The sequence below is a fragment of the Fukomys damarensis genome, unplaced genomic scaffold (assembly GCF_012274545.1).
Source record: "Fukomys damarensis isolate Sample0158 unplaced genomic scaffold, DMR_v1.0_HiC HiC_scaffold_4, whole genome shotgun sequence".
NCBI lineage: Eukaryota > Metazoa > Chordata > Mammalia > Rodentia > Bathyergidae > Fukomys > Fukomys damarensis.
In genome coordinates this window covers 66,870,831-66,894,828 of record NW_022900916.1, presented here as the reverse complement: position 1 = coordinate 66,894,828, position 23,998 = coordinate 66,870,831, and the positions used below count along the sequence as shown (strand labels likewise).

At 38.1% G+C, this 23,998-nt stretch overlaps 1 protein-coding gene across 8 annotated transcripts in view; it reads right to left on the bottom strand.

Annotated features, from left to right (window-relative positions):
* The window catches only part of LOC104868217 (ATP-dependent translocase ABCB1), a 301,331-nt gene that overhangs the window by 171,507 nt on the left and 105,826 nt on the right, over positions 1-23,998 (bottom strand). For 7 of the 8 annotated variants that reach the window (XM_010632884.3, XM_010632883.3, XM_010632890.3 and 4 more), the window contains 6 exons: positions 23,834-23,904; positions 19,884-19,932; positions 14,008-14,152; positions 5,082-5,133; positions 2,552-2,743; positions 1,849-2,020 (listed from right to left, as the gene is read on the bottom strand). In XM_010632884.3, the coding sequence (XP_010631186.1) occupies positions 1,849-2,020; positions 2,552-2,743; positions 5,082-5,133; positions 14,008-14,152; positions 19,884-19,932; positions 23,834-23,898 (675 nt within the window). In that variant the 5' untranslated portion in view covers positions 23,899-23,904. Of the gene's footprint in view, positions 1-1,848; positions 2,021-2,551; positions 2,744-5,081; positions 5,134-14,007; positions 14,153-19,883; positions 19,933-23,833; positions 23,905-23,998 lie in introns of those variants that run through there. The other variant, XM_033758680.1, reaches the window with a different exon arrangement.

The following is a 23,998-nucleotide window of genomic DNA, read 5'->3' as shown; positions in this document are numbered from 1 at the left end:
GTAGAGGAATGCGGGGACCCTGACTCCAAGAAGGGGGAAGGGAAGCAGGGTCTCCTCTGCTGGAGCTCCTAGAAAGAGGAGAACAGTCAGCCACCAAGGGAAGTCTCCTTTCTGTGTGCTCTGTGCTTCTTCTGTTTGGTTCCTCAGCATCTATTCTGTGGACCAAAGATTCATTCATTCTTCTTCATTGCACAGTGAATCCATATTAACTTTCCCACTTGCAGATGAGGAAATGGAAATGAGCATTAAGCAATTTGCTAGCAAGTGGGCTATCCAGGATCCGAGCCTGGACGCCATGGCTTCAAGGCCTGAATTAACGACCACTGGAGTGAATCTCTCTCTAAAGCCACAGCATACTGTATACCTAAAATGTACCAATAAATTTAATGGAAAAAAGTTCACACAATCCATAAATAGATGTATTTTTGGTTCTTCCTTTCTAATTTATTCATCATTGTCTTCCTTACTGCAAGAGCTAGGCATCCTGGTGCTCTGAAGAGTGGTGAGAGGGGCATCCTCTTATTTCCAGTCTTAGAGAGAAGGCAGTCTTTCACCATTACCCACAATCTTAGGTAGGTGTTGCATCTGAGGAATTCCTTATTTACTTAATAGTTCTGGGACAATTCAGATCATCTAGTGCATTTAAGTTTGGGTATTCTTATGACAAATTTATGAGCATAAAGTTGTTTGCATAGCATTCCTTATCTTTCTAATGTCTATAGGATTAGTGACACCCTTTTATAAGACTCTGGTATTGGCAACCTGTGTCTTCTGTCTCTATGTTTGTCAACATCACTAGATGTCAGATTTATTAATAAATACTTTTCGAATCCATTTTAGGTTTCATTGTTGCTGTTTTTTCTGTTTTGAAATTGTTTTCTGCATTTAACTTTGTACTTTCCTTCTTCTACTTGACTGTTATTATTTTATTATTGTTTTTCTAGTTTTCTGAGATAGGAACTTAGGTTACTGTACTGAATTGAGATAGTTCCTCATTTCTAGTTTAAACATTTAATACCACAGTTTTGTTCCTGTTGTTTTTCTATAGTTTTCAAATTAACTTTGGCATTCTTTGTATGATCAAAGGATTATATAAGTCTGCTATTTTATTTCCATGTGTTTAAAAAGTTTCTTATCTTATTTCACTGCCATAGTCAGAGATAAGACACTGTATGGTTTGCATTCCTTTAAATTCTCTGAGGTTTGTTTTATGGCAAAGGATGTAGTCTATCTTAGTAAGTGTTTCCTGAGCATTGAAAAGAAAATAAATTACTTATTCCACTGTGCTTCAAAAATATTTGAATGTACAAGCTAATTTGTTACATTTTATTATTAGTTTCTCCTAGTTCACTGAAAAGTAAGTTGAGTGCTATTATGTGTTTTTTCTTTGTAGGAGAATCTTTTTGTTTATGTCCTGTAGTGGGAGTAACCTCTTAGAAGATAAAAATACAGTGTAGCAACTTTTATTAATCTTTTATTATTTTGTGATGAAATTTTGTTTAATTTTTTATCTAAAATAAAAATTGATTAATTAATGAATGCCCTAATGCTAACCCTAATATAGACTCTGGAGTGTAGTATCTATTTTATATATATATATAGAGAGAGAGAGAATGAAATATAAGACCTACTTGTTTTTTCTTACCCCTTCCCCAAATAACCATGTGATAAGGACACCACACAGCCATGGCAAAGGCAGTACTCAGTGAAGCTGCATCAGCTTATCCTGCTGGTTTGCAACAGAAGACATAAAAGCAACTATGAAATACAACATTAGGACTATCACAGTCCAAGACCCTTCCATGGGGTGTAGGGGAGTTAAAACCTGGATTCACAGGCCTCACCTACCTTTGCACAGATAGCAGCTGATAGTCCAAGAACAGGGCTGACGGCCAAAATCACAAGGGTAAGCTTCCAACCACGGGTAAATCCTATTACAAAACCGGCCACAAATGTTGCCATTGATTGGAAGAACATTCCAATTTTGTCACCAATTCCTTCGTTAATTTTGGAGACATCACTAAAGAATAGATAATGTTAGAAGAAATGTCAGAATTACACACAGAACTTTTTTGCTATCCCAAGTTTTGTGTTTTGTTTTGTTTTATTCTGCTGAGTGCAGCATAAATATTTCATACCTACGGTCTTTCTGTGCACCTTTGTTTCACTTATCAGGCTGTCAGTTCCTAGCAGGAAATCTGTCATTGACAACAGAAATCCGTAGTCCACATGGTCCCAGGAAATGGAGGTGTTTACTCAGGAAGTATGCAATGCAGAAACTACAAACTGTGACCAGTAAGTACCACTGCATGCTCTGCTGCATACTGCTGTGCTGCACACACTCCGAGTATTCCTTGATTTAGGCAAGTCCACTCCCCACTCACGTAGGTCCCACCCTTCCATGCCAGGTACACAAGACCTGGTTTCTACCCAGGAGGAACTTAGTCTTCTGAGTGGTGTACTAACATGTCCTAAGAGATTTGATGACATCTATCGCATTTCATTTACAATGAGAATCACCTCTGAGTTACACGTAAAACTAGGTACTTACTCTGTGAGCCGGGTGTTCAGCTCTCCCACATCATGCACATCAAACCAGCCTATCTCCTGCTTCATTACAGCATGGAAAAACTGTTTTCTAATTTTCTGTATCTGTCGTCCAGCTGCCAGGCACCAAAAGGAAACCTGAAGGTAAGCAGCAATAAGCACACCAGCACCGATTCCAGTATAATAATAGGCATACCTGAAAAAACAACAAAAACACTGCCACACTGTTTTCTAATGAACCCATTTCTCCAGATCAGACCACTCAGTCTTAGTTTTTTAGTGAGGTATCACACTGTTCTTAACAAATAAGAAGTGCTTACGAGAAGCAGAGAAGATGATCACTCTGCAGCGACATCTGTAGCAACATACCGTATAGGAATAGTTAAGAATGCTTTCTGCTTTGGCTCAGATCCCACTTCTTGGCTTAACTGCTGTGTAATCTCAGGCAAGCTGCTGAAATTTCCCAAGCCTCAGTCTTCTAGTTGTTAAAGGGGTGATAAGAATAGTCAGGCAGTTGTGTGTGGGGTACACTGGGGCCAGTGCCCGGTACACAGTAAGTCTCAGAAAAATGAGTGTTGAAAATGACTGGGGGGTGTGGGACACAGGCAAGAAGGATCATGGTGGCCCTGTCTACTCTCATGACGTCGGCATCAACTGATGAGCTCTTCCGGGCGGCATCTGCACATTCACAGATGGAAAGAAGTGACAGAACTTGGAGCAAAGTGGAAGAAAGAGATGGAAATGTTTGACCGTTTAGGCTATTAGTTTAACAGAAACTGAGTATTAGCAGACAAGCGAAAATAAAAAGTACATTTATATTACCTCCCCAAATAGTCATCACGAGGCATCCTAAAATGTTTAATGAGTCATTTCCAATTTTCCTTTCAGTTAAAACTCTAACACTAAAAACCATAAGCATCTTCTAAAAGAGGGCTCTGATATCAAGAAATATTTATTTAATGTTTCCATGCTGTTAGTGTTCGTTTTTACAAAATCAAACAATTAGGCTTCACTAAGCAATCAATATTTAAATTAAAGGCATATATTTTGAACTTAAAACACAAGATAACAATTTTTCCATGTTTAGAAGATCTCTAACTGCTATAATGTAATAAACACGTGTGTAGCATACACAGGCTATAAAAGTGTGTGATAAGTAGATCTTCTCCGACACTGCTACTGAAAATTCTGTTCTCAATCCATCAGAAATATGAAACAAACTTTCCCCAACAGTGCACTTTGCAACTTATAATATACTTATCAGATAACATATGACACTGAATTTTATTTGATAACTCAGTAATTATTACCCAGGTGTTAATGATATAGCAAACAGAGGTACAAAGAAATCCAATTTTACATGAACTCAGTGTTTGACAAACAGTAATGTGTATGTGTTGGAAAATGTTTGTTGTGGTGTTGGGTTTTTGTTGTTGTTTTGGAGACAGGGTCTCACTCTCTATATAGTTCAGGGTGGCCTCAAACTCACTTTGTAGCCCAGGTTGGGCTCAAAGTGTCAGCAATCCTCCTGTGTCAGCTTCCCCTGTGCTGGTATTACTTACTGGCGTGCAACACCACACCCAGCTAGTAATGTGCTTTAAAGTAATGTATTTTAAACCACCGAGGCATTCTGGTTTTCACTATGTAAAAAAACTATGCCTCTCCACAGGAATATCTGAGGACATTTGCTTTTCAAGTTTCAAAATATAAACTATCTCCTTTTTCTTCAAATCTATTACATCATTTAAAGTATAACAGAATCATTATCTTCTAACTCGGTAACATACAAGCAGTACTTCAGATCACAAACTCAGTTCTCTCCATAATTCCGATCACAGAATCAAACGAAACAGAACAAGAACCAAATCAAACTTCCCCATAAGGTCAACAATGAACCTAACCACTTAATTTCATTTTGTTTTCGTCCAAATCTGCTTGCGACCAGGATAGTAGAAGAAATCTAGCTGGTGAACTGAGATATCACTGTGTTCTTTACAACTCAGTTATAAACTCTTCTGGGAGTAAACTTCAAGATAATGTAAGTCAGTTAACAAAGTTTTCCAGGGGTAAATTAAGGTCAGAATGACTATATCTCTTCTGCAAAGTTTTATTTCATTCTTGAGAATCAGATGCTCAGTTTAAAATTTCCTGTTGGCTGATCCTATGACTAAACATATCCAAAAGGAAAACTAATAACTATAAAGCCATTAAAAATAATGATTCCTAATTCAATCATGCTTTAACAAGCTACATGAGACTTGTCTACCTTCCATGTGTATTGTATTCTATAGTTCACGATGCTTATGTAACTACTTAGGATTACATCTTATGAAACACAAGCTTTTGTTTAAAAATATTCTTTAAAAATTCTACACCATAACCTCCTTGAAACCTAACAACAGTGTTCTTCTACAGAAAATTTTAATTTCTCATCAGGATAATGCAAAATGTTAAACATTTCTATAAAGGAACTGATGCAGGAAAGGGTAGAGACAAGTGTGTAATGAGATAAGTGTAAGGAAATGTCTACTTACACGGTCATGTCTTCCTCCAGGGTGCCGAAGCTCGCTGTGGTGTTGTCGTCACCTAGAACACCGCAAAACACACACATCACTCATGTCTTCTTCACCTCCGTTAAAATCAAGCATATGAAAACTGGAATCAGAATCACTTAATAATTACATGGAATATGTGAAATAGACAGCTTTACTTCTGGCTAAGCACACTGTTATCATTCAAATATTTTCTTGCTCTTCTGTGTAACTGCACAGAGACCAAATGCAATGATGCTTATTTGCAAGAAGAAACCACACTGGTAAATACATATAAATGTACACATGAATTTCAGGGAATACTTGAAATCTAATACTACATTTTGCCAGTTTTTGTGTTTTTTGGAAATTATCAAATACAAAGATTACTATAATAAACACTAGAGGAAATGTTAACATTTTTGGGATAAGCACATTAAAAAGTATTTCATAACATTAACCTGCTCCCTACACATATACACACATGCACATAACCACTGTTCACCACTTTTGTGTGTATATTTCCAATTTTTTATGGATGCATTTACACAGACATACAAATACACAAGCACACAGCATGCTGTTTTTTTTTCCTGCAATTACAGCCTATATTCCGGGTTCAATTTTCCACATCAGTACATGAGTGCAAACATACTTGAACACATAGCTATATACATAAGGTAAATATTTTATAAGGTAAATGATCATAATCAAAAGGGCTGCATTAATAGAGGCACAATTTAGATCTCAGAGCTGAGCCAATAACTCAGGATACAATGTGAGTGGGTCTCCTTCAGGGGTCTCTGCTCTGGACAGGTGTGGGGAAGGGAGGACAAGGATTTCTGGCAATGTGAACGATGTAGACCAAAGTCTAGTACATCTGAAGATGAGTGAGCCACTTTGGCTGAGCTGAAGGTATGTTGTGTGGCCATAAGGAGGCAGACGTGGTTGGAAAGACTCAAGGCCAGGCAGGTATCACAGAAACAGACAAACAGGAATTAGTGGATATAGCGCTGGAGATTTAGCTCAGTGGCACTGTGCCTAGCTCAGAAGCACAAGGTTCTGAGTTCGATCCCCAGTACAAAAAAATAAATAAATAAAATGGATATAATCAGAAGCACAGTAAGGCTGTATTTTGCAGGCAGTACTGTTGGAACAGAAAGAGTAAAGGACCTGAGATACTGCAATTATATAGGGAGAGAAGGGCTACATGAGAAAATAAAACAAAGAACAAACAAGATTTATACTGGAAAAAACATTAGGGACTCACATCAGATGGAATACACGCAGAGTAAAATTAAGACGTGATCAAGACGCGAAGCCTAAGCATTTGGAGAACGGTGGTGTCGTGGTAGTAGAAGAATCGGCAAAAACAGCTGGCCTACATGACTGAAGGAAGACTGTCCACTCAGGCTTGAACAGTTATAAACTGTCGTAGTCCCTGTGACATTCAATTAGATGTCCAATAAGTACTGAGACTGTTGTTCTCCAGTCCTGGAGAGAGTCAGATGTAAAATAACTTAGGGCTATTGCTAAATTCAGAAAGGAAAAGCCATTTCTCTTTACCTGTAAGGACAGGTCGGCAGGTAAAGGAATAGCAGGCCAAGCATAGAACACGGGGGAAAAATACATTCATGAACAAGGCAGAAAATAAGGAAGCAATAGAGAGACACAGGAGAGTTCCGTGACTCTTCACCTTCTGAAAAATAAAATATCTAAGACTAAATTTTTATTTAGATCACTCAGTTGAGATTTCTTCTGTCCCACATATAAAAATGAAACAGAATACTCAATCACCAAAAGATGTTTCTCCAATCAATCTTGTAAGATCTCACTGTGTATTTTCTAATTTCTCTAGACGTCAGAGAATATTTGATTATCAAATATTTGGTGTGTTAATACCAAATCAAGACAAAAGCTTTAAAGTCTAAGTATATGTTTTCCCTTCATTACTACTACAGATTGAAATTCCCTTAACTAAAATGCTTGGGACTAGAAGTACTTCAGATTTTAGAATTTTTCACAATTTGAACTGTTTGTATAGATGGTACAGGTGGATGACCCCCCGTATAAGAAGCCAAAAAGCCAATATGAGCACTGATGCTCAAAATGTTTCCAGTATCAGGACATTGCAGATTCTGGGTTTCCAGATTTTGCACTAAAGTTTAAGAACCAAGAGAATTTAAATAAACATTCTTTGACAATAGTGGCTTCTAAGTCTAGAGTCATTTTCTTGCAGTTCTACAATTTCTGAAGCAGTTCTGGAAGTTCCCTTTTGCAAGTACCTTTAAGAGATGTGATCAAAAACACACTGAATGCCATTGCTGGGAACTGCCATCCCATGGAGGAAAACATTACGCTGTGCCCGCATCGACCCAGTTCATCAGATCTGGCACCATTGAACTTCCTGCTCTTCCCCAAGTACAAACGACCATGAAAATTTTGTAAATATTTTAAATCCATTCAGGACATGACAGTACAACCAAAGACTCAAAAGACAATTTCCAAAACCGCCTCAAAAAGCAGCGAGAATGATGGCTTAATCATGGTCAAATCAAAGAGGAGTATTTTTGAGGAGTATTAATAGCCATGTGTGTATGGCTGTAATAATTTTTAAAAACTTTAACATTCACTACATTTTCAATTAGCCCTTATATAAGGTCTGCACATGTTTTATACACTCATAGTTCAAGCATCAAAAAATAAATATAAGTTGAGTCATTTGTACAGAAATGGATGCACCTGAGACCATAAAGCTAAGTAAGTGAAATATATCAGACACACAAGGATAAACACTGCATGGTTTCTCACATAGAAACCCAAAGTTTACACAATTTAGAAGATAATAAAAGACAGATAAAATGAAATACAGAGATAAATCTTTGCAAATGAAAACAGTATCTAGAGGGAGAAGGAAGCAATAGAGGAGGGAAAACTAAGAAAATTAACATGGTTACCAAGTATACCTCCCCATGATCAATGTAATCACTATGTACAGCAAACATATGCTGAACATTCTAAATACTGAAATAAATTTTCAAAGGACAAAAACAAAAGGTAAATATACCTTAAATTTTTCCAATCAGATTATCTAAAATCCAATGCCTGAAGCCTTTTGAGCACTGACACGTCACTGATAGAAAATTCTCACTTAGTAAACTTTATTTCATGCACAAAGTTAATTATGAAAATTTTATAAAACTACCTGTAAAGTATGTGAGTAAGGTACAGTCCAATTTCCAGGTACACTGGTAGGTGTACTCAAATATACCAAAATCTGAAAAAATCCAAAATGCTTTTGAAAAGGGATACTCGACCTGTACTGCTTTGAGAGAGCTGCCATTTCACGAATAGTTTTCCTCATGAATTTTAAGGCAGTGAGACTAGAAGTGACAAATGTAAAGATAAATTATTTTTATTTTCTCCTATTCATATAAATTAATACTGCATACAAGATTTTGAGTGCCTCAGTTTCTCAATTACACTGCCCACAGTTGGGTAAGGAAGAAACAGAAGCAACCATCTTAATGTTTTGGAGAAAGAGAAAAGCACCAATATGGATATACGACAAAATGAATCATCAGAGACACTGAATAGTCAAGAGTTCATTTGAAAAGTATCTTTGAATACTATCCTCTATGATACATGGAAAATCTCCTCAGGTCCTTACTTTCTGAGTAAGTGTGTTCTCCTCAGTCTCTTCTCTGACTACCTCTCTATTTCCTTCAGTGCCTGGCCTCAGTACCAGTCAGACTAACACTTAAATCCCAACTCTGCTGCTTACTGTGTAACCTCAGGTGATTTAAATCTCTCGGGGCTCCATTTTCCTCAGTATATACAGCATCAAATGCCTGTTCATGAAAACATTAAAGGAGTTAGTGTGAGGAAAACACTAAGAAGAGTATATAGCACATAAGAAATGCTAAAAAACTGTTTCCTTTAGCTATTGTCAACGACTGAGTCCTTTCTCGAGACTTAGGGCTCCCATTTGTATACCCTAAAAAGAGTTAACATCGCCTTCAACTCAAATACTGAGGAGTTTCTAAAGCTATGTGTTGTGCCACCATTCAATGCCACTTCTGGGACTATCTCAATTTCACTTACACTTGTGGCCCTCAACCGGCCTTTCACTCTGAGGAGTTTCTAAAGCTATGTGTTGTGCCACCATTCAATGCCACTTCTGGGACTATCTCAATTTCACTTACACTTGTGGCCCTCAACCCTGGCCTTTCACCTCCAATACAATACATCTAAAACTAAAAATAAAATAATAATAAAATAAATAAAAATTTGAAAAACATCTACAACTACAATGGCCGTTGCATAGGCCACATCCAGACAGTGGCCAGTTCTTAGAAGATGTAAATTCACAGGACATGGTAGTAATTCTTCAGTGGAAAAGCTTTGTTCACAAAAGTGATTTGGCATTTCTAAAGAATTTCCTAGGGGCCGGGGATTTACCTCAGTGGTTCTGCTGCCTACCTCACAAGCACAAGGATCCGAGTTTGATCCCCAGTACCAAATAAAAAAAAAGAATTTCCTAGGCCCCGTTTCTCAGATGTTAAGGCAAAATCTGCACAAATTCTGACAACCAGAGAGAAAGATCAGAGCAGGAGCTCAGGAAATCAGGCCCACAGTAAAATAGCAGGATGGAAACTTACATTCGATGATCAGCAAAGCATCAGATCAGAAGAGGAGAAAATCCACAGGGGTCTTTCTCAGCCAGAAAAGAAGGGCTCCTATGCCTCTGTAGAGCAGTTTGGTTAAACCCCGAGTCTAGTGTGAGGCCCTCAGGGTCTCAAGAGCCTCAGCAAAGCTAAGAAGAGCTAAACAAAAGAGTACAATTCCAACAAGAAGGACCTGATGTTCAGTCCAGCCCACGGAGAAGCTCTGCCTTGCACATGCAAAAAAAGAAGATCTGAGAGTATCTAGGGTTCCAACACCTCAGTAGACTGGTTTTCTCTCCAGAAGCTTCACAGAGAGTTTGTCCTCATCTCTGGGACCAGAATCCCAAACTCAGGCGCCCTTCCTCTCCTTTTCAAACCATTCTGCATATCACTACCACACTGCACCACTCATACCCAGACACATCAGCTGATGGCCTTGTCTGTCCTTGCTACATCGAGAATCTTAATGTTTGACAGTGAATAGAGGGGGTACTGTAACTTTAATGCAAATTCATTGATAGACTGACTAAAGACAATAACTACTCCATACCCTACTTCAGAGATCTTCACCTTTCTCTATAAAGCACCACCCAATCAATATTTTAGGCTGTGCAGACCACACGTCCCCGGTCACAACTATTCTACTCTGTCTCTGAGGCATGAAAGTAGCCAGAGACAACATGGAAGTGAAAACTGTAGCTGTTCTGGTGAAACTTTATTTTTACACACTGAAAACTGAATTTCATACTTGCACTGATTTTCATATTTTCACGTGTCCCCAAATATGTCTTCTTTTCATTTTTTGCAGTGATTTAACACTATATAAACCACTCTTGGCTCACAGGTATAAAAAAACGAAGCAGAGGGCTAAATCGCACCTGTGGACTCTCACCTGAGGGCGCCCATTCTCCCTGAAAGGTGAAAGCTGGTGACCTAGTGACTAAGGAAATGCTGGTCTATGACAAATTGTTTACCTCTACAACGGATACTTAATGTGGGTGTATTCCAAACTTGCAATAACTAGACCATCATCTGTTTGGCAACTCACGCCATTAAGTCTCCAGGAAGTCAGATTATGATCCGTCTTCATACATTTGGGCTGCTGTAACAAAATGTTAGCATACAAACAGTTCCTGACACCGGAAGCTGAAGATCAAGACAGACTTGGTGTCTGGGGAGAGTCTGTCTTCTAGTTCATACGTGGCATCTTCTACCTGCATCCTCACATGGCAGAAGGGGCCAGGCAGCAATCCGGGGTCTAAGGGCACTAATCCCATTCATAAGGGCTCTACCATCACGACCTGAACAACTTCCAAAGGCACCACCTCCAAATACAATCACAGTAGGGGTTAAGATTTCAAACAGGGATTTCGGGGGACACAAGTTTCAGACCAGAGCACTCACACATCTGCAGGTGTTCTGGATAAACCTGGTCATGTCTGACTGCTTGATTTAGAGAGCCCTTGTTTCTTTTTAAGAATAAAAGCCAATTCATGTCTGCGCAATGGGCATAAACTGTAATACAAATTTTAATGCTAGTATAAAAAGATATAGCGGTCAAACCGGGGTTTAGCTCAGTGGTACTGCTACCTGCCTCACAAGCACAAGGTCCCAAGTTCAATCCCTGTTGCAAAAAAAAAAGAGCAGTGGATATGACACAAGCTTAGATTACTGTGGCTCATCAGAATTCAGCTCTGTTAGCTAAACAGAGCCACATGATGATCTGCTGTTCCTAAGGTCATCAGTAAACAGCAGTTTAAATAACCTAAAATTTTCTGATTCACGTGTAAGGTCAGCTGCTGTCTCTTCAGTGTGTGCAGAGGCACATCATGATGATTATTATAACACCTCTGACAGTCTTAGAGCAATGTTTGTGTTTGTACTCATGACAAATTGGGTAGGACCCTACCACTGGGCAGAAATGTGCACACCAGGCCTGCTGAGCTACCAGGGAGCACAGAAAGATTCGCTGATTCCACTATAAGCCTAAAAGAGAGCTAACTCTGCACAGTGGTGCCCAGCACATGGTATATAGGAAATTTATAGTGAAATTAGAAATACAGTGAATAAAATATATAGAAATATAGTGAATATAGAATATACAGAAATATGGTGACTAGAACATAGTGAATTTAGAAAGCACTGAGGACCTCCTTTCATGCATGATATAAAACCAAAGATGCCAGTTCGAAGGCAGCACAGCATCTTACTGCAGGTGTCTCTGAATGCTATGAAGGGAGGTAATAAGTGCATAAGAATTCTACACAGCTAACACTTACTGCACATTCTGTACTTCCCAAGACCAATGGACAAGCATCAAATGTTCCATCTACACCTCAAACTGGTATGAATATTAATGTGCATGAGTCCTGGGGGAAAAGATTTGTACCAATCAACAGTGACTTTAAAGTCCAAAAAGTGAAGCGTTGTTAGAAGCTATCAGTATATTTTCAAGGTTATTCTCAAACCGGTAGTTTCAGCATTTTTAACATTTTGAACATCAAAGTGCAGACTTACTTGTGAGCCCTTGTGAATCCAGTCTTCACTAGAGATACCCTGAGGATTTAAGCCCAAAGCCATTTATCTGTCTCCCCCAAGTTGAGAATAGATGTGCTACACACAAATTATTTAATACTCCATTCACGTTCTCCCTCTTGCTCAACTGTTTTACCTCTCCCTCCTTTATCAGCCAAATGCTTGCTTCTTACATCACTGAGAAAACTGAAGGACAGTCATGCCCAAACCCCCAGTTTCTCTCTCCATGGTTTCAGCTTCTTGTCAACCACGGCACTGTATGGTCTCCATCGCTACAACTGGGAGAGGACGATACCATACAACAGTGTGAGAGACAGAGATCCTGTGCAAGCACAGGTTCACTTAACTCACTGGAGACTAAATTATTACATTGGTGTTACTTAATGACTACTTACTGTTGCTAATCTCACTGTGTACTATTTATATTTTAAACTTTATCATACATATGAATATAAAGGAAAAATACTATATATGTAGTGTTCTGTGCCATCCATAGTTTCAAATGCCAATGTCTTCAAGAGTTCTACCTAACTTATCTCCCAGCAAGTTTAGTGTTTCAAATGTCATTTATTACTTTCTCTCTTCTGAATTATTTCAATTAACAAACACATGATGTCCTCCACCCTAAAATACACACAAACATACAATCACATGTAATCACATACTTCTCTAAGACCCATTTCTCCCTTCCTGCTAATCCATTTTCAAGAGCCATTCTACAGAATTTGGTGGAAAAGCCATTTCACTATAGCTATCTAAGGCCCAATGTCACCCTGCCCAGGAGCTGGCTATGACATGCCAAAACAGAGCCCCATTTTTCCTCCAGTAACAATAGAGAGACCTCATCGGTCCTGGGATGCTGTGACACTCAAAGGCAAGATGACATCAGCTAAAGACATTCTGGTTCCTTGGAAACTGAGTAGTAAGAGAAAGGTTTCCTCTGGGGAGGTACAAATTTCTTCTCAGCTTAATTCATCCCACCAATTACAGTTAAGAATGCTTTCTTTACTGCTTCCATCAACATGAGAGCCTCAACTACCTGAGATTTCTGCATAAGATCTACATCAGCATAGGATTACTGCTACTCCCTAAGTCACCTGATACTTCCTTCCCATTATAGCGCGATCCCAATAAACAGTCTTTGTCTTTGCCCACTATGAGACAGTGATCTCCCAGCTCCCATATACTTTGAAATTATCAGTCTCTGCTTTGTTTTAGCCCTCGCTGCCCCCGTTTCTAGGCAATCAAAGGACTGATCGCCCTCCAATAATCCATGACAATATCCAAAACTGAATTGCTGATCACTGCCCACACCTAATTTCCTTCCATCATTCTTATCTCACTTGAGTAATATAGTAAACCATCCAGTTTCTCAGGCTACAACTGTAGAATCATCCTGGGTCCCTTCCTCATACTCACATCCAACCTGTCAGGGAACCTTGTAACCCATTCCAGATTCTCGGAAAGTCCTGATTGATTTTTATCTCCTCCTGAAGCTTTTTATGGTGCTTCAGACATCATAGAGCTCTCTCCTCTTCTACGTATCTGTCAGCATTTCCACTGAGCATTCTAATGATGGTGAGTGCTATCTATTCAAATTTATGACAAGCATAAACTACACTTACACCCTTTACTTCCCAAAGCACTAAACACAATAGTGCCTATTCAGTGCTATCCTAAGTGTTTCCCTGCATGCTTCTAATAAAAGTACCACAAACAATACTCACTTTGACTATGGTTTCCTGCACTTACAAAGATGTCCATCATGTTTCCAAACACCAGCAACACAACAGGGAATGCAGCTCCATGGACAATGGCACCTAGACTTCCCAGCACCATGTATAACCTGTCCAGCCAATCTGAATAGCGAAACTAAGAAAATAAAATAGAGCACAGGCAAGTTAGCTGTTGTCTAACATATCCCAAATCCAAATATTTTGCAGATTACTACTGCTACCACTCAATTCCAAGCTTCCCCTCTATCTTTGCTAACTTACTGCAATAGCCCAATTAGAAGAACATTTTTTTGTTTCTTCTACTGAGTTCTGGCTTAGTTTTTCATGATGGACTCTTGTCTTATGATGTCAAATGAGAGAATAATAGAAATATACTATTTGCTCTTTTTTGTAAGAGGAAATGCTTTTTATCTCACAAGGAAAATACAAATGTCACAGGCTACTCCGATGAAACTACTACTGTAACATTTTGTAATGTTTCCTTGTTTTAACTTATCAAAAGAAGGAAACAAAGACACATATCAATGTAATTTAAAATGAAAATGGTGAAATCAAAACAGACACCACCAAAATCCAGAAGATTATAAGAAACTACTTCAAAAATCTGTACTTGGGCCGGGATTTAGCTTAGTGGTTCTGCCACCTGCCTCGCAAGCACAAGTACCTGAGTTCAATCCCAGGTAGAAAAAAAAAAAAAAATCTGTACTCCAATAAGTTAAAGAATCTGGAAGAAATGGATATATTCCTAGATATATATGAATTACAAGAAGATATTAAAACCCTGAACAGTCCAATAGCAAGCAATAAAATTTAAGACAGTAATAAAATAATCTGCCCAGGACCCAGTGGATTCATCACAGAATTCTATAACTTCAGGAAAGATATACAATGAGGACATCTCAAAATCTTTCATGATATAGACAGGGAAGAAGTACTGTCAGACTCATTCCTGGAAGCTAGCATTACCATGAACAAAAACCAAAGACTCATAAAAGAAAACTATAGACCAATCTCTTTAATGAATATAGATGCAAAAGTCCTAAACAAGATACTGACAAACAGAATGCAACAAATCATTAAAAAGATTACACATCATGGCCAAGTAGGTGTCATCCCAGGAATGCAAGGATAGTTTAACACATGCAAACAAATAAATATAATGCATCACATAAAGAGAAACAAGGACAAAACCCATATGATCATCTCAAAAGATGTAGAAAAGGCCCGTGACAAAATCCAACATCTATTCATGATTAAAACTCTGAAGAAAATAAGAACAGAAGGACTTTATTGCTATCTGATAAGTCATTTACAACAAACTCATGACCAATATCATATTAAATGAAGAAAACTGAAAGCTTTTTCTCTAATATCAGGAACAAGAAAAATATGTCCATGGTTACCACTCCTTTTCAACCTAGTATCCAAAACATTAATCATCATAATCAGGCAAAAGTAAAAAAGTACAAAGAATAAGTAATAGGAAAAGAAGTCAAAACTCTCCTTATTCGGAGAGGACATCATCCTTTACATAGAAGACCTAAAAAATTCTACCAAATACCCCTAGAACTAATACAGATTCCAAAAGGTAGGATACAAAATTAACGCACAAAAACCAACAGCATGACACTACACTACACCAATAATGAAACCTCCAAGAAAGAAATGAGGACAATGCCATTAACAACAGCATCTAGAAATTTAAATACTCAGGTATTAACTTAAGCAAGAAAGTGAAAGATCTCTATAATGAAAACTACAGTACTGTGAAGGCGATCAAAAAGGACATCAGAAATTGGAAAGATAACTCCTCTTCCCAGATAAGCAAAACAATCACTTTCCCAAAATTTATACATAGATTTAATGTAATCCCAATCAAAATGCCAACAGCATTCCTCACTAAACTAGAAAAAACAATCCTAAAATCTACTTAGAATCAGAGGAGACACAGCATGGCAAAAGCAATCCTGAGAAATAAGAACAAAGCAAGGAGCGTCACAACTCCAGATCTCAAGCTATATTACAAAGATACTATGTGTGACTGAAAAAAAAAAAAAGCAGGAACCAGCAAAAAACACAGATATGTGAATCAGTGGAATAGAAGAGAAGATGCAAAACCAACCCCAGGCATACCCAGCCATCCGATCCTTGATAAAGGAGCCAAAACCATATGCCAGAAAAAAGACAGTCTCTTTAACAAACAGGGCCAGGAAAACTGGCTATCCACATGCAGAAGACAATCTCTCACCATGTACTAAACTAAAATCAAAATAGATCAAAAACTTAAATAGTAAAAGAAAACTTCAAACGAAGGAAGCTAAAATAGGCAAAATTCTTGAGATACAGGCACAATAGGCAAGGACTTTCTGAACAAAACCCCCCTTGCACAAGAAACACCACCAAGAATTAACAAATATGGGCTGGGGATTTAGCTCAGTGGTTCTGCTGCCCAAGTTCAATCCCTGGTACCCCCCACACACCAAAAAAAAAAAGAATTAACAAATATGATTATACCAAGCTAAAAAGCTTCTACTAAACAAAGTGGGGAGGACAGAGTAAAGAGAAAACCTACAGAATAGGAAAAAAATATTTACCAGCTAGTCCTTGGACGGAGGACTAGTGATAGCTAGAATACATGAAGAATGAAAAAAAAAATCAGATCCCCTCCAAGTAAAAGACTCAAGGAAATAGGCAGCTGACATGAATAAACATCACTCTAAAGAAGGACAAATGGCCAATAAACACATGAAAAATGTTCAACGTCTGTGGCCAGTAAATAAATGCAAATTAAAATAACACTGATATTACATCTTACTTGTAGCTCCAAGGCAGATAATTTGGTTATCTAATGAGGTCTGAGTTTCAATCCCCAGCACCAAAACAAAAAAAAAAGTGAAACGAAAAACACACAGGAGTAAACTAACCTATAAAACATGGAAAGGGAATGGACTCAAAATAAACAAACAAAATATATTTTGGGGTAAATCCAACTATAACATTAGTTGTTAGATGAAATTTAAAATAGAAACTACCATTTAGTTACTAAAGTAGTTAGTCTTATGAATTACTAAGCATTTAGTTTCATCTTCTAAAAATTCTAAGTAAATTTGAGATAGAAAATAAGGACTAAGCCAGGTGTTGTGATGCATACCTGTAATCCCAGCACTCAGGAGGCTGAGGCAGGAGCATTGCTGTGAATTCGAGGCTACCCTAGCCTACACATTGAGACCCTCTCTCAAAAAACAAGAGAGAGAAACAAAAAAAGAAAAAAGAAGATAGTAAGGAGCCACATCAAGAGAAACTGTAGCATAGGCATGTGAAGATGGTAAGACATAACCATAGTATCCTCAGTGCAAAACTCTTAATTCTTTTGGGAAGATATAGCTGAGTCAAATAGTATTTCTACTTTTATTTTTTAAGGAATAATCACCACACTGCTATCCATAATGGTTGTACTAATTTGAATTCCCATAAACAATGTAGAAAAGTTCCTGTTTCCCCCAATCATTCTTAATGGAATAAGATGAAATCTCAGAGTTGTTTAGATTTGCAATGCTCTGATGGGCAAAGACGCTGAAGTTTTTTTTCCCATAATTACTGGCCATTTGTACTCTTCTGAGAAGCTTCTATTTCAGTTGCCCCTTATTTTACTGGGTCTTTTATTTTGGGAGGCCTGAAGTTTTGAGCTTTCCATATCCTCTAGATAGTCTCTGTCCAAGGAATAAGCTGGCAAATGTTTTTTCCCATTCTGTGGACTGTCTCTTCACTCTGCTGTTTCCTTTGGTATACAGTGAAGTTTTTCAAGCCTTAGAAGAAAACACCTTACAATTCTGATTAAGGTACCCTGCAAAAAATTTCTTTCAAAACTGACAAAAAAAAAGACTTTCAATAAAAAGGAGCACTAAAGAAATTAATGACCCCCCCCCAAAGCAGTGTTGCACAAAGCATTCAAAGGTATCCTAGACAAGAGACAAGGAGATCAAAATCACCAAAGGGCTCAAGGAAAGAATTCATCTAATTGGGCAAACTGTTAAGCAAAAGTGAAAAAAAAAATCCTTATTAGAAAAATGACACCACACCTCTCCAGTTCTCTGCCCTTGCTAAACTCTCTCACTGTACCCATGAAGGAGTCAGTATCTAGCCAATACACTCAAGGTCCCTAGCACATGGCAGCTTTTCAATAGGAGTTGGAGGGTTCCAGCAGCTGGGAGGAGATCCTGCAGTCACAAAACCCTCTGGAGTTTGGGGAGCGCCAGTGTCTTTTCTCCTCCCCTGGATCACATCAGTCACAACTGCCTCCTGACCCCTGTAACTCACTGAGCCTCTGGCCTGAAGCCACCTTCTGGGGCCAGGTCCCAGAGGACCATGTCCTTGTTTGTTCCTTTCCCAAGGGCCCACTGGCCCTAACTCAGTCACTGCCTTCTGAACAATTCTCTAGCTTTCACTTTCTCCAGTGCCCTGATCTGCAAGTTTTTCTCCTAGTGGGCTCCTCTCTCAGGGAGAAGGGAGCCAGGATAAGTGGGCATGGAATGGGGCAGTAGGTTGTCAGGCTAGGAGCCCCTCACAGTCGTCCAGCCCCCTACAGGACTGAGCTCCCTCCCTCAAGCTGTGACAGCCCCTCCCAAGATGAGCTGTTTGCTGGACCTGGGTTGTAACCAGGGATGAGGAGCGGCCCAGCTTCCCTTTCTAAGTCCCCCTGACCTGGATTCACCTGGTGTGCTTCTCCTCCAGGTTGCCCTCCTCTATTTCCATCTTTGGTGTTGTCTCCCCACCACCAGTCTCCATTTCCTAGTGGACTTCTTCAGAGCATGGCTCATGCACCACTCCGCTAGTCACCCAGATGGAGCTTCCAATAAGGCATCTCTACACTGTTCTTTTAAATTCAGTTTGCTAAGAACCAGCTTCACAATGATCTTTCCATTTCTCCTCATTTAAAAAAAAATCTAGCCAGGTTTTAGCTCAGTAGTTTGGCCGCCTGCCTCACAAGTGCAAGGTCTGGAGTTTGATCCTCAGTACTAAATAAATAAATAGAAAGAAAATAAAAATAAATTTTAAATTTAAAAATCTATTGTGTAATTAATTATGACATGTCTATTTTAAGACTTAATTGTGTCCCTAGAAGAATTCACATAAATAATTTGTCTAAATTCATCCGAGTTTACACTCTACTGAGATAGAGATCATCAGCAACTACCTAATCCATACAATTCCTGTCTTACTCCCAGTGGGATTAAAGAACAGCTTCTAAATTATCATTATGCAACCAAAAAATGAAATAACCTTATGTTAAGATTTTCAAATTCCAGATTTTCAGCTATTCAGCAGAGCAGAATAATGACATATTCTAAATCACAATAACAGATTTTCCTTTGCTACCTTTTATTATGGATGCTTGGGACTTTGACCTCAAATATACCAGGGTTTTGAACCATTAAAAATTACATCCAATGTAACTGGCTTGCTCTATCCAGATGGCAAAGGCCATCACTGGGAGAAACATTACTATAGGAAACAGGACACTACTGAAATAACTAATTAGAATAATGAAACCTACAAAAAAGACTGTTGATATTCTATTCACATGCAAGTGGCTGTGAATATTCCTCTGAAAATAAACCACTGTGAATTTAACTAATTCATTTTGCCTCTCCATTACCAGATTTTCAGAGAAAATATTATACCAGAAGAGATACATCTATATGTGTTTGGTGGTATAAGAAAGGTACTGGGGAGCTGAATGTGATCAAAATATATTATATACATTGAAACCAAATATTCCATAAAATAAGCAGTTCTGAAAAAGTGGAAATGAGAGAAGAAATACTCTGTTTCTAGAGAAGGTGCCCAATTTACAATTTAAAGCTCACCATGGTAAAGGTACTGACAGTTGGTTGCTTTTCCTTCTTCTGCGTTTTACTGAAAAATACAACAAACCAAATACAAGACACTTTAAATATTATACAAATTTTTAATTACCAAATTATTATCTAGTGCTTATATTTAATGACAAGTAGGATGAAAAATGATTACACTAGTCATTAAAAAAAACAAACAGGTTAATAGTGTGATTTAAGAGTACAAATGGGGCTGGGGATTTGGCTTAATGGTTCTACCGCCTGCCTCACAAGCCCAAGGGCCAGAGGTAAATCCCCCGTACACACACACACACACACACACACACACACACACACACACACAAAGAGTACAAATGTCTACATAGATCTCAGAAATCTATATACCTCAATATTACTGGATATTAGAATTTCTACTTAAAAAGCTTCTTCCTTGTGCCCTTGGGTAAATATTTTAATTTTCTATGATGCATACACACACACACACACACACACACAGACACACATCATTCATAACTAAATATATATATATATTACATATATAGTAAAATAAGAGTCTCCTCTTTTCATTAAATTCAGAAAATCATTCATGTGCTCTATAAATCTCTTTAATGACCCTGTGAATAACTCTAGCAGTAGACATTCTATCTATCTACCACCGGATATTAACAAGAGCAGTGGTGGGCACAACTAGCCTAAGAAAAGAATAATTAACTTACTTTATGAGCAACTCTAATCCTGAACCAAAAGCTGGACCTTGAGTTTATGTAGCAAAGCTCTGACCTAAAAATATGTTCTATAAATTCTGACAAAGGTATTCTTAGTCATTAAAAGGCCAACTATGATAGTGAAGCTAGGTTCAAAAGAATCTAACTCAGTCAGCAATGCTCCCATAGTGCACAAACACCACCTTGAACAGGAAAGCAAACCAACCATAACAAACCAACCTCATTTTCTAATGATACAAGAAAGACTCTTAGAAAAGACTTGTAGTATTTTTTAAGAGATTTTCCAGTTCAAGCAGTCAATTTATCTTTCTCTGTTCTTTAAACAAAATGAGGTACCAAAGAATAATATCCAGAGCTTATGAATATTTAGCCTCGGGGTGACAGCAAGAAAACACAAACACCCTCAGGTTTGGGCCCATCTTATCCTAGTAAAGGTGTGATGTCAGTATCCTGTTTCCAGAATATGGGAAAAGTAAAACAGTCATACAGTTTTTAAATCTAAAGCTGTTTCTTACATTCTTTCTGATACTACTGTGGAGAATTTACAGTATTACAGGCATTGGCCAATGAAAATATACCCACACACCATTCATAAACAATTCTGAATTTTGTGTGTGTGTGCCCTGACCACCAGACTGTAAACTGTGATCTTAGACTTCTGAGCTACTGCACTGCACAGAAATACACTTTCATAGGAGCTCTCACACCTACCAGATTCCTCATTTAACCCCAACAGCAGGGAACATAGAGCTTACGAAGGAAAGTCACTCACAAAATATCACTTCAATGAGGATGATTACAAATACAGGTACTACAGATAGTACTATTATCCCAGCATTGTCTATGAGCAAAGTCAGATATGTCTTTACAAACCAACATTAAAACAGATAATTTTAATAACAGATTGAAATCAATGGTAATGAGCACAGATTAATAAAACTGCTTTACAAATCTCTACTTTGAAGCAAAGTCTATAGGTCATGGTAGTATCAATAGAAAAATGAAGACAGAGATGATCAACCAAATTTCTCTCTCTACCGCTTCCTTGTACATACCCTCAATTTTCTTACTCAAATATATCTAAGTTTTGTGTCTTCAGGATATAAACTAACATATTATTTATTTACCATGTTTTTTAAAATACTTAAAAACATATTCTGTGGAGTCCTTTTGTTTATGCACTATGAGTTTAAATTTTCCACTATGAAAAATTTTAAATGAACAGAAAAATTCAAACAATTTAAGGCTTCCTAAACAATTCACCTAGATTTATTTATATCTAGATTTTGACTATATTTTTTCTTTACACAAAGGAGTATATATCACTATTTGTAAATATATGCTGAAACATTTACAGGTAAGTTGCAAAAGTTATAACTATGGATTTTCTACCATTATCAAATCTAAGAATTTTAATAGCACTTTTGACATCATCTAATATTCAGTCCAAATTCAATTTTCCCAAGAATTATTTTTTTTTTTTTTTTTTTTTTTTTTTTTTTTTTTTTGTACAGGGGGATTGAATTTGGGTCCTTGTGCTTGCAAGGCAAACAGTGGAATCACTGAGCTAAATCCTGGCCCCTCTTTATTCCCTTTTAATCTACCAGCCCTCACCTTTTTTTATATTAACTTTTTTTTAAAGGACAAGAATAGTTATTTTATGGAATGCCCCATATCTTGTATATGTCAGTTTTAAACTGAGTGTAAGTTGAGAAGTACAGTAACTGTGGAATACACAGCAGATCGGAGGTCTTACCATTAAAGACAAAATGTCAATTCCTATTTCTATTGGACAGCACCAGTCCGGAAGCTTGGTTGGATTCATACTAAATTTGTTTGCAAACATACTATCTTTGTGGTGTTGTACACTCAAATTCCAATGCATGCAGAATAATTTAACAGAGTCTATCCAACATAGGTGATGCTAAGTCTGGCCACTTGCTTAAGATGACAACTGCAAAATCTCTCATCGGAAAAGTGCATTTCCCTTCTTCCCATTAGTAAGAAATGAGGTCATAATCATTAGATACAACTTTTTTCTGAATGGTTTAGCATTCAGTGACAATCTGTGTCTGAATTAAGTGTGACAATGCAGGTTCCAACATGATAAATACAGCTACCTTTTTTTGTAAAGAAGGTTCCTTTTTTTCCCCTACCTGTCATACTCTCTTTACCTTTTCTTCTTCACAGAATATTTGTGAGGATTCACCAGTTGTATTGTATTCAATACCTCAAAATCATTTATGGTTAATATTGCTTTCATACTCAGTGTCCCAGATAGTGGAGGCCCCTTCAAGCCCAGTTCCGAAGGCTTTTAACTGCACTCTTAAACTTTACTTCTGTTTTGGGGTATAGAAGACACTCCCAGCACACTTTGTATTTTCCCTGCCCTAGACGTGGCTGAAACCAGCTATTTTTCTGTAGGGTACTCTTCCTTTTTAATAAAGAATGGTGTTCAGAAATCAAGATCTGGCACTAAAAGTGCATCTTTCTTAGTGGACAGAAAATAAACTATTAAAAAACCATGATTTCATACTGGCATTTGCAATACAAGTTTAACATCTTTAAACAGTGACTTACACATTTACATCTCTTCACTTACACTGAAAAGCTCGGTTTCTAGTAACCACTATATTGAATAGCATGTTATCTTACAATATATATTACACTTTTTACTAACAATGAACCTATTGAGTGAAGTTTAAAATTTCTCAGCTAGGCAGAGTACTGTGAACAAATATTCCTCAAATAATTATTTTCTTTCTGCGGTTCATCACCAATTTTATATGCACATAGTTGTTGCCAGTTAAAACAAAACAAAAATAACCGAGATGTAGTTTTGCCTTCTGCTCCATCTGCTGTGCCACAAACATGCAATGTTTTCGTCGCTGTTTATCACAAGACACCGGAGCACAGAGCAGAGCCCAAGCAGAGGATGGCTCGAGTGTGTGGATCAACACTGCTTGGAAAGCGAAACATAATGTAACACAGAAGGGCATGGGCGATGCCAGTCGGGGTGAGGACCTTCACCAGGCCCAAGAAAGTCAGGTAAGCTGTGCCAAGGACTTCTGCTCTGAGCAGGGACTGCTTCCACGGGCTGGCTTGCACCTCTGAAAGCTCTAAGGGCAACAACCACCCCATCTTCATCACTTATCCCTGAGCCGGAGGCTAGAAACGAGCGGCCAGGTGAATCACGGCAACTATGAAAGCCACGTGAATTACGAAAGCAGAACAAACCTTTTCTGGTCCAGCTTGTAGAAGTTCTTCCCTGCTCTTCCCCCGCGGTCCCCTTCAAGATCCATGGCGACCTAAGGAGAAACCACAGTCCATCAGCCGAAGCTGCAGCCCGCCGGGAACGCGGAGGACCCGGCCGCTCCGTCGGAGGCTGCGGGCGGTGAGCGC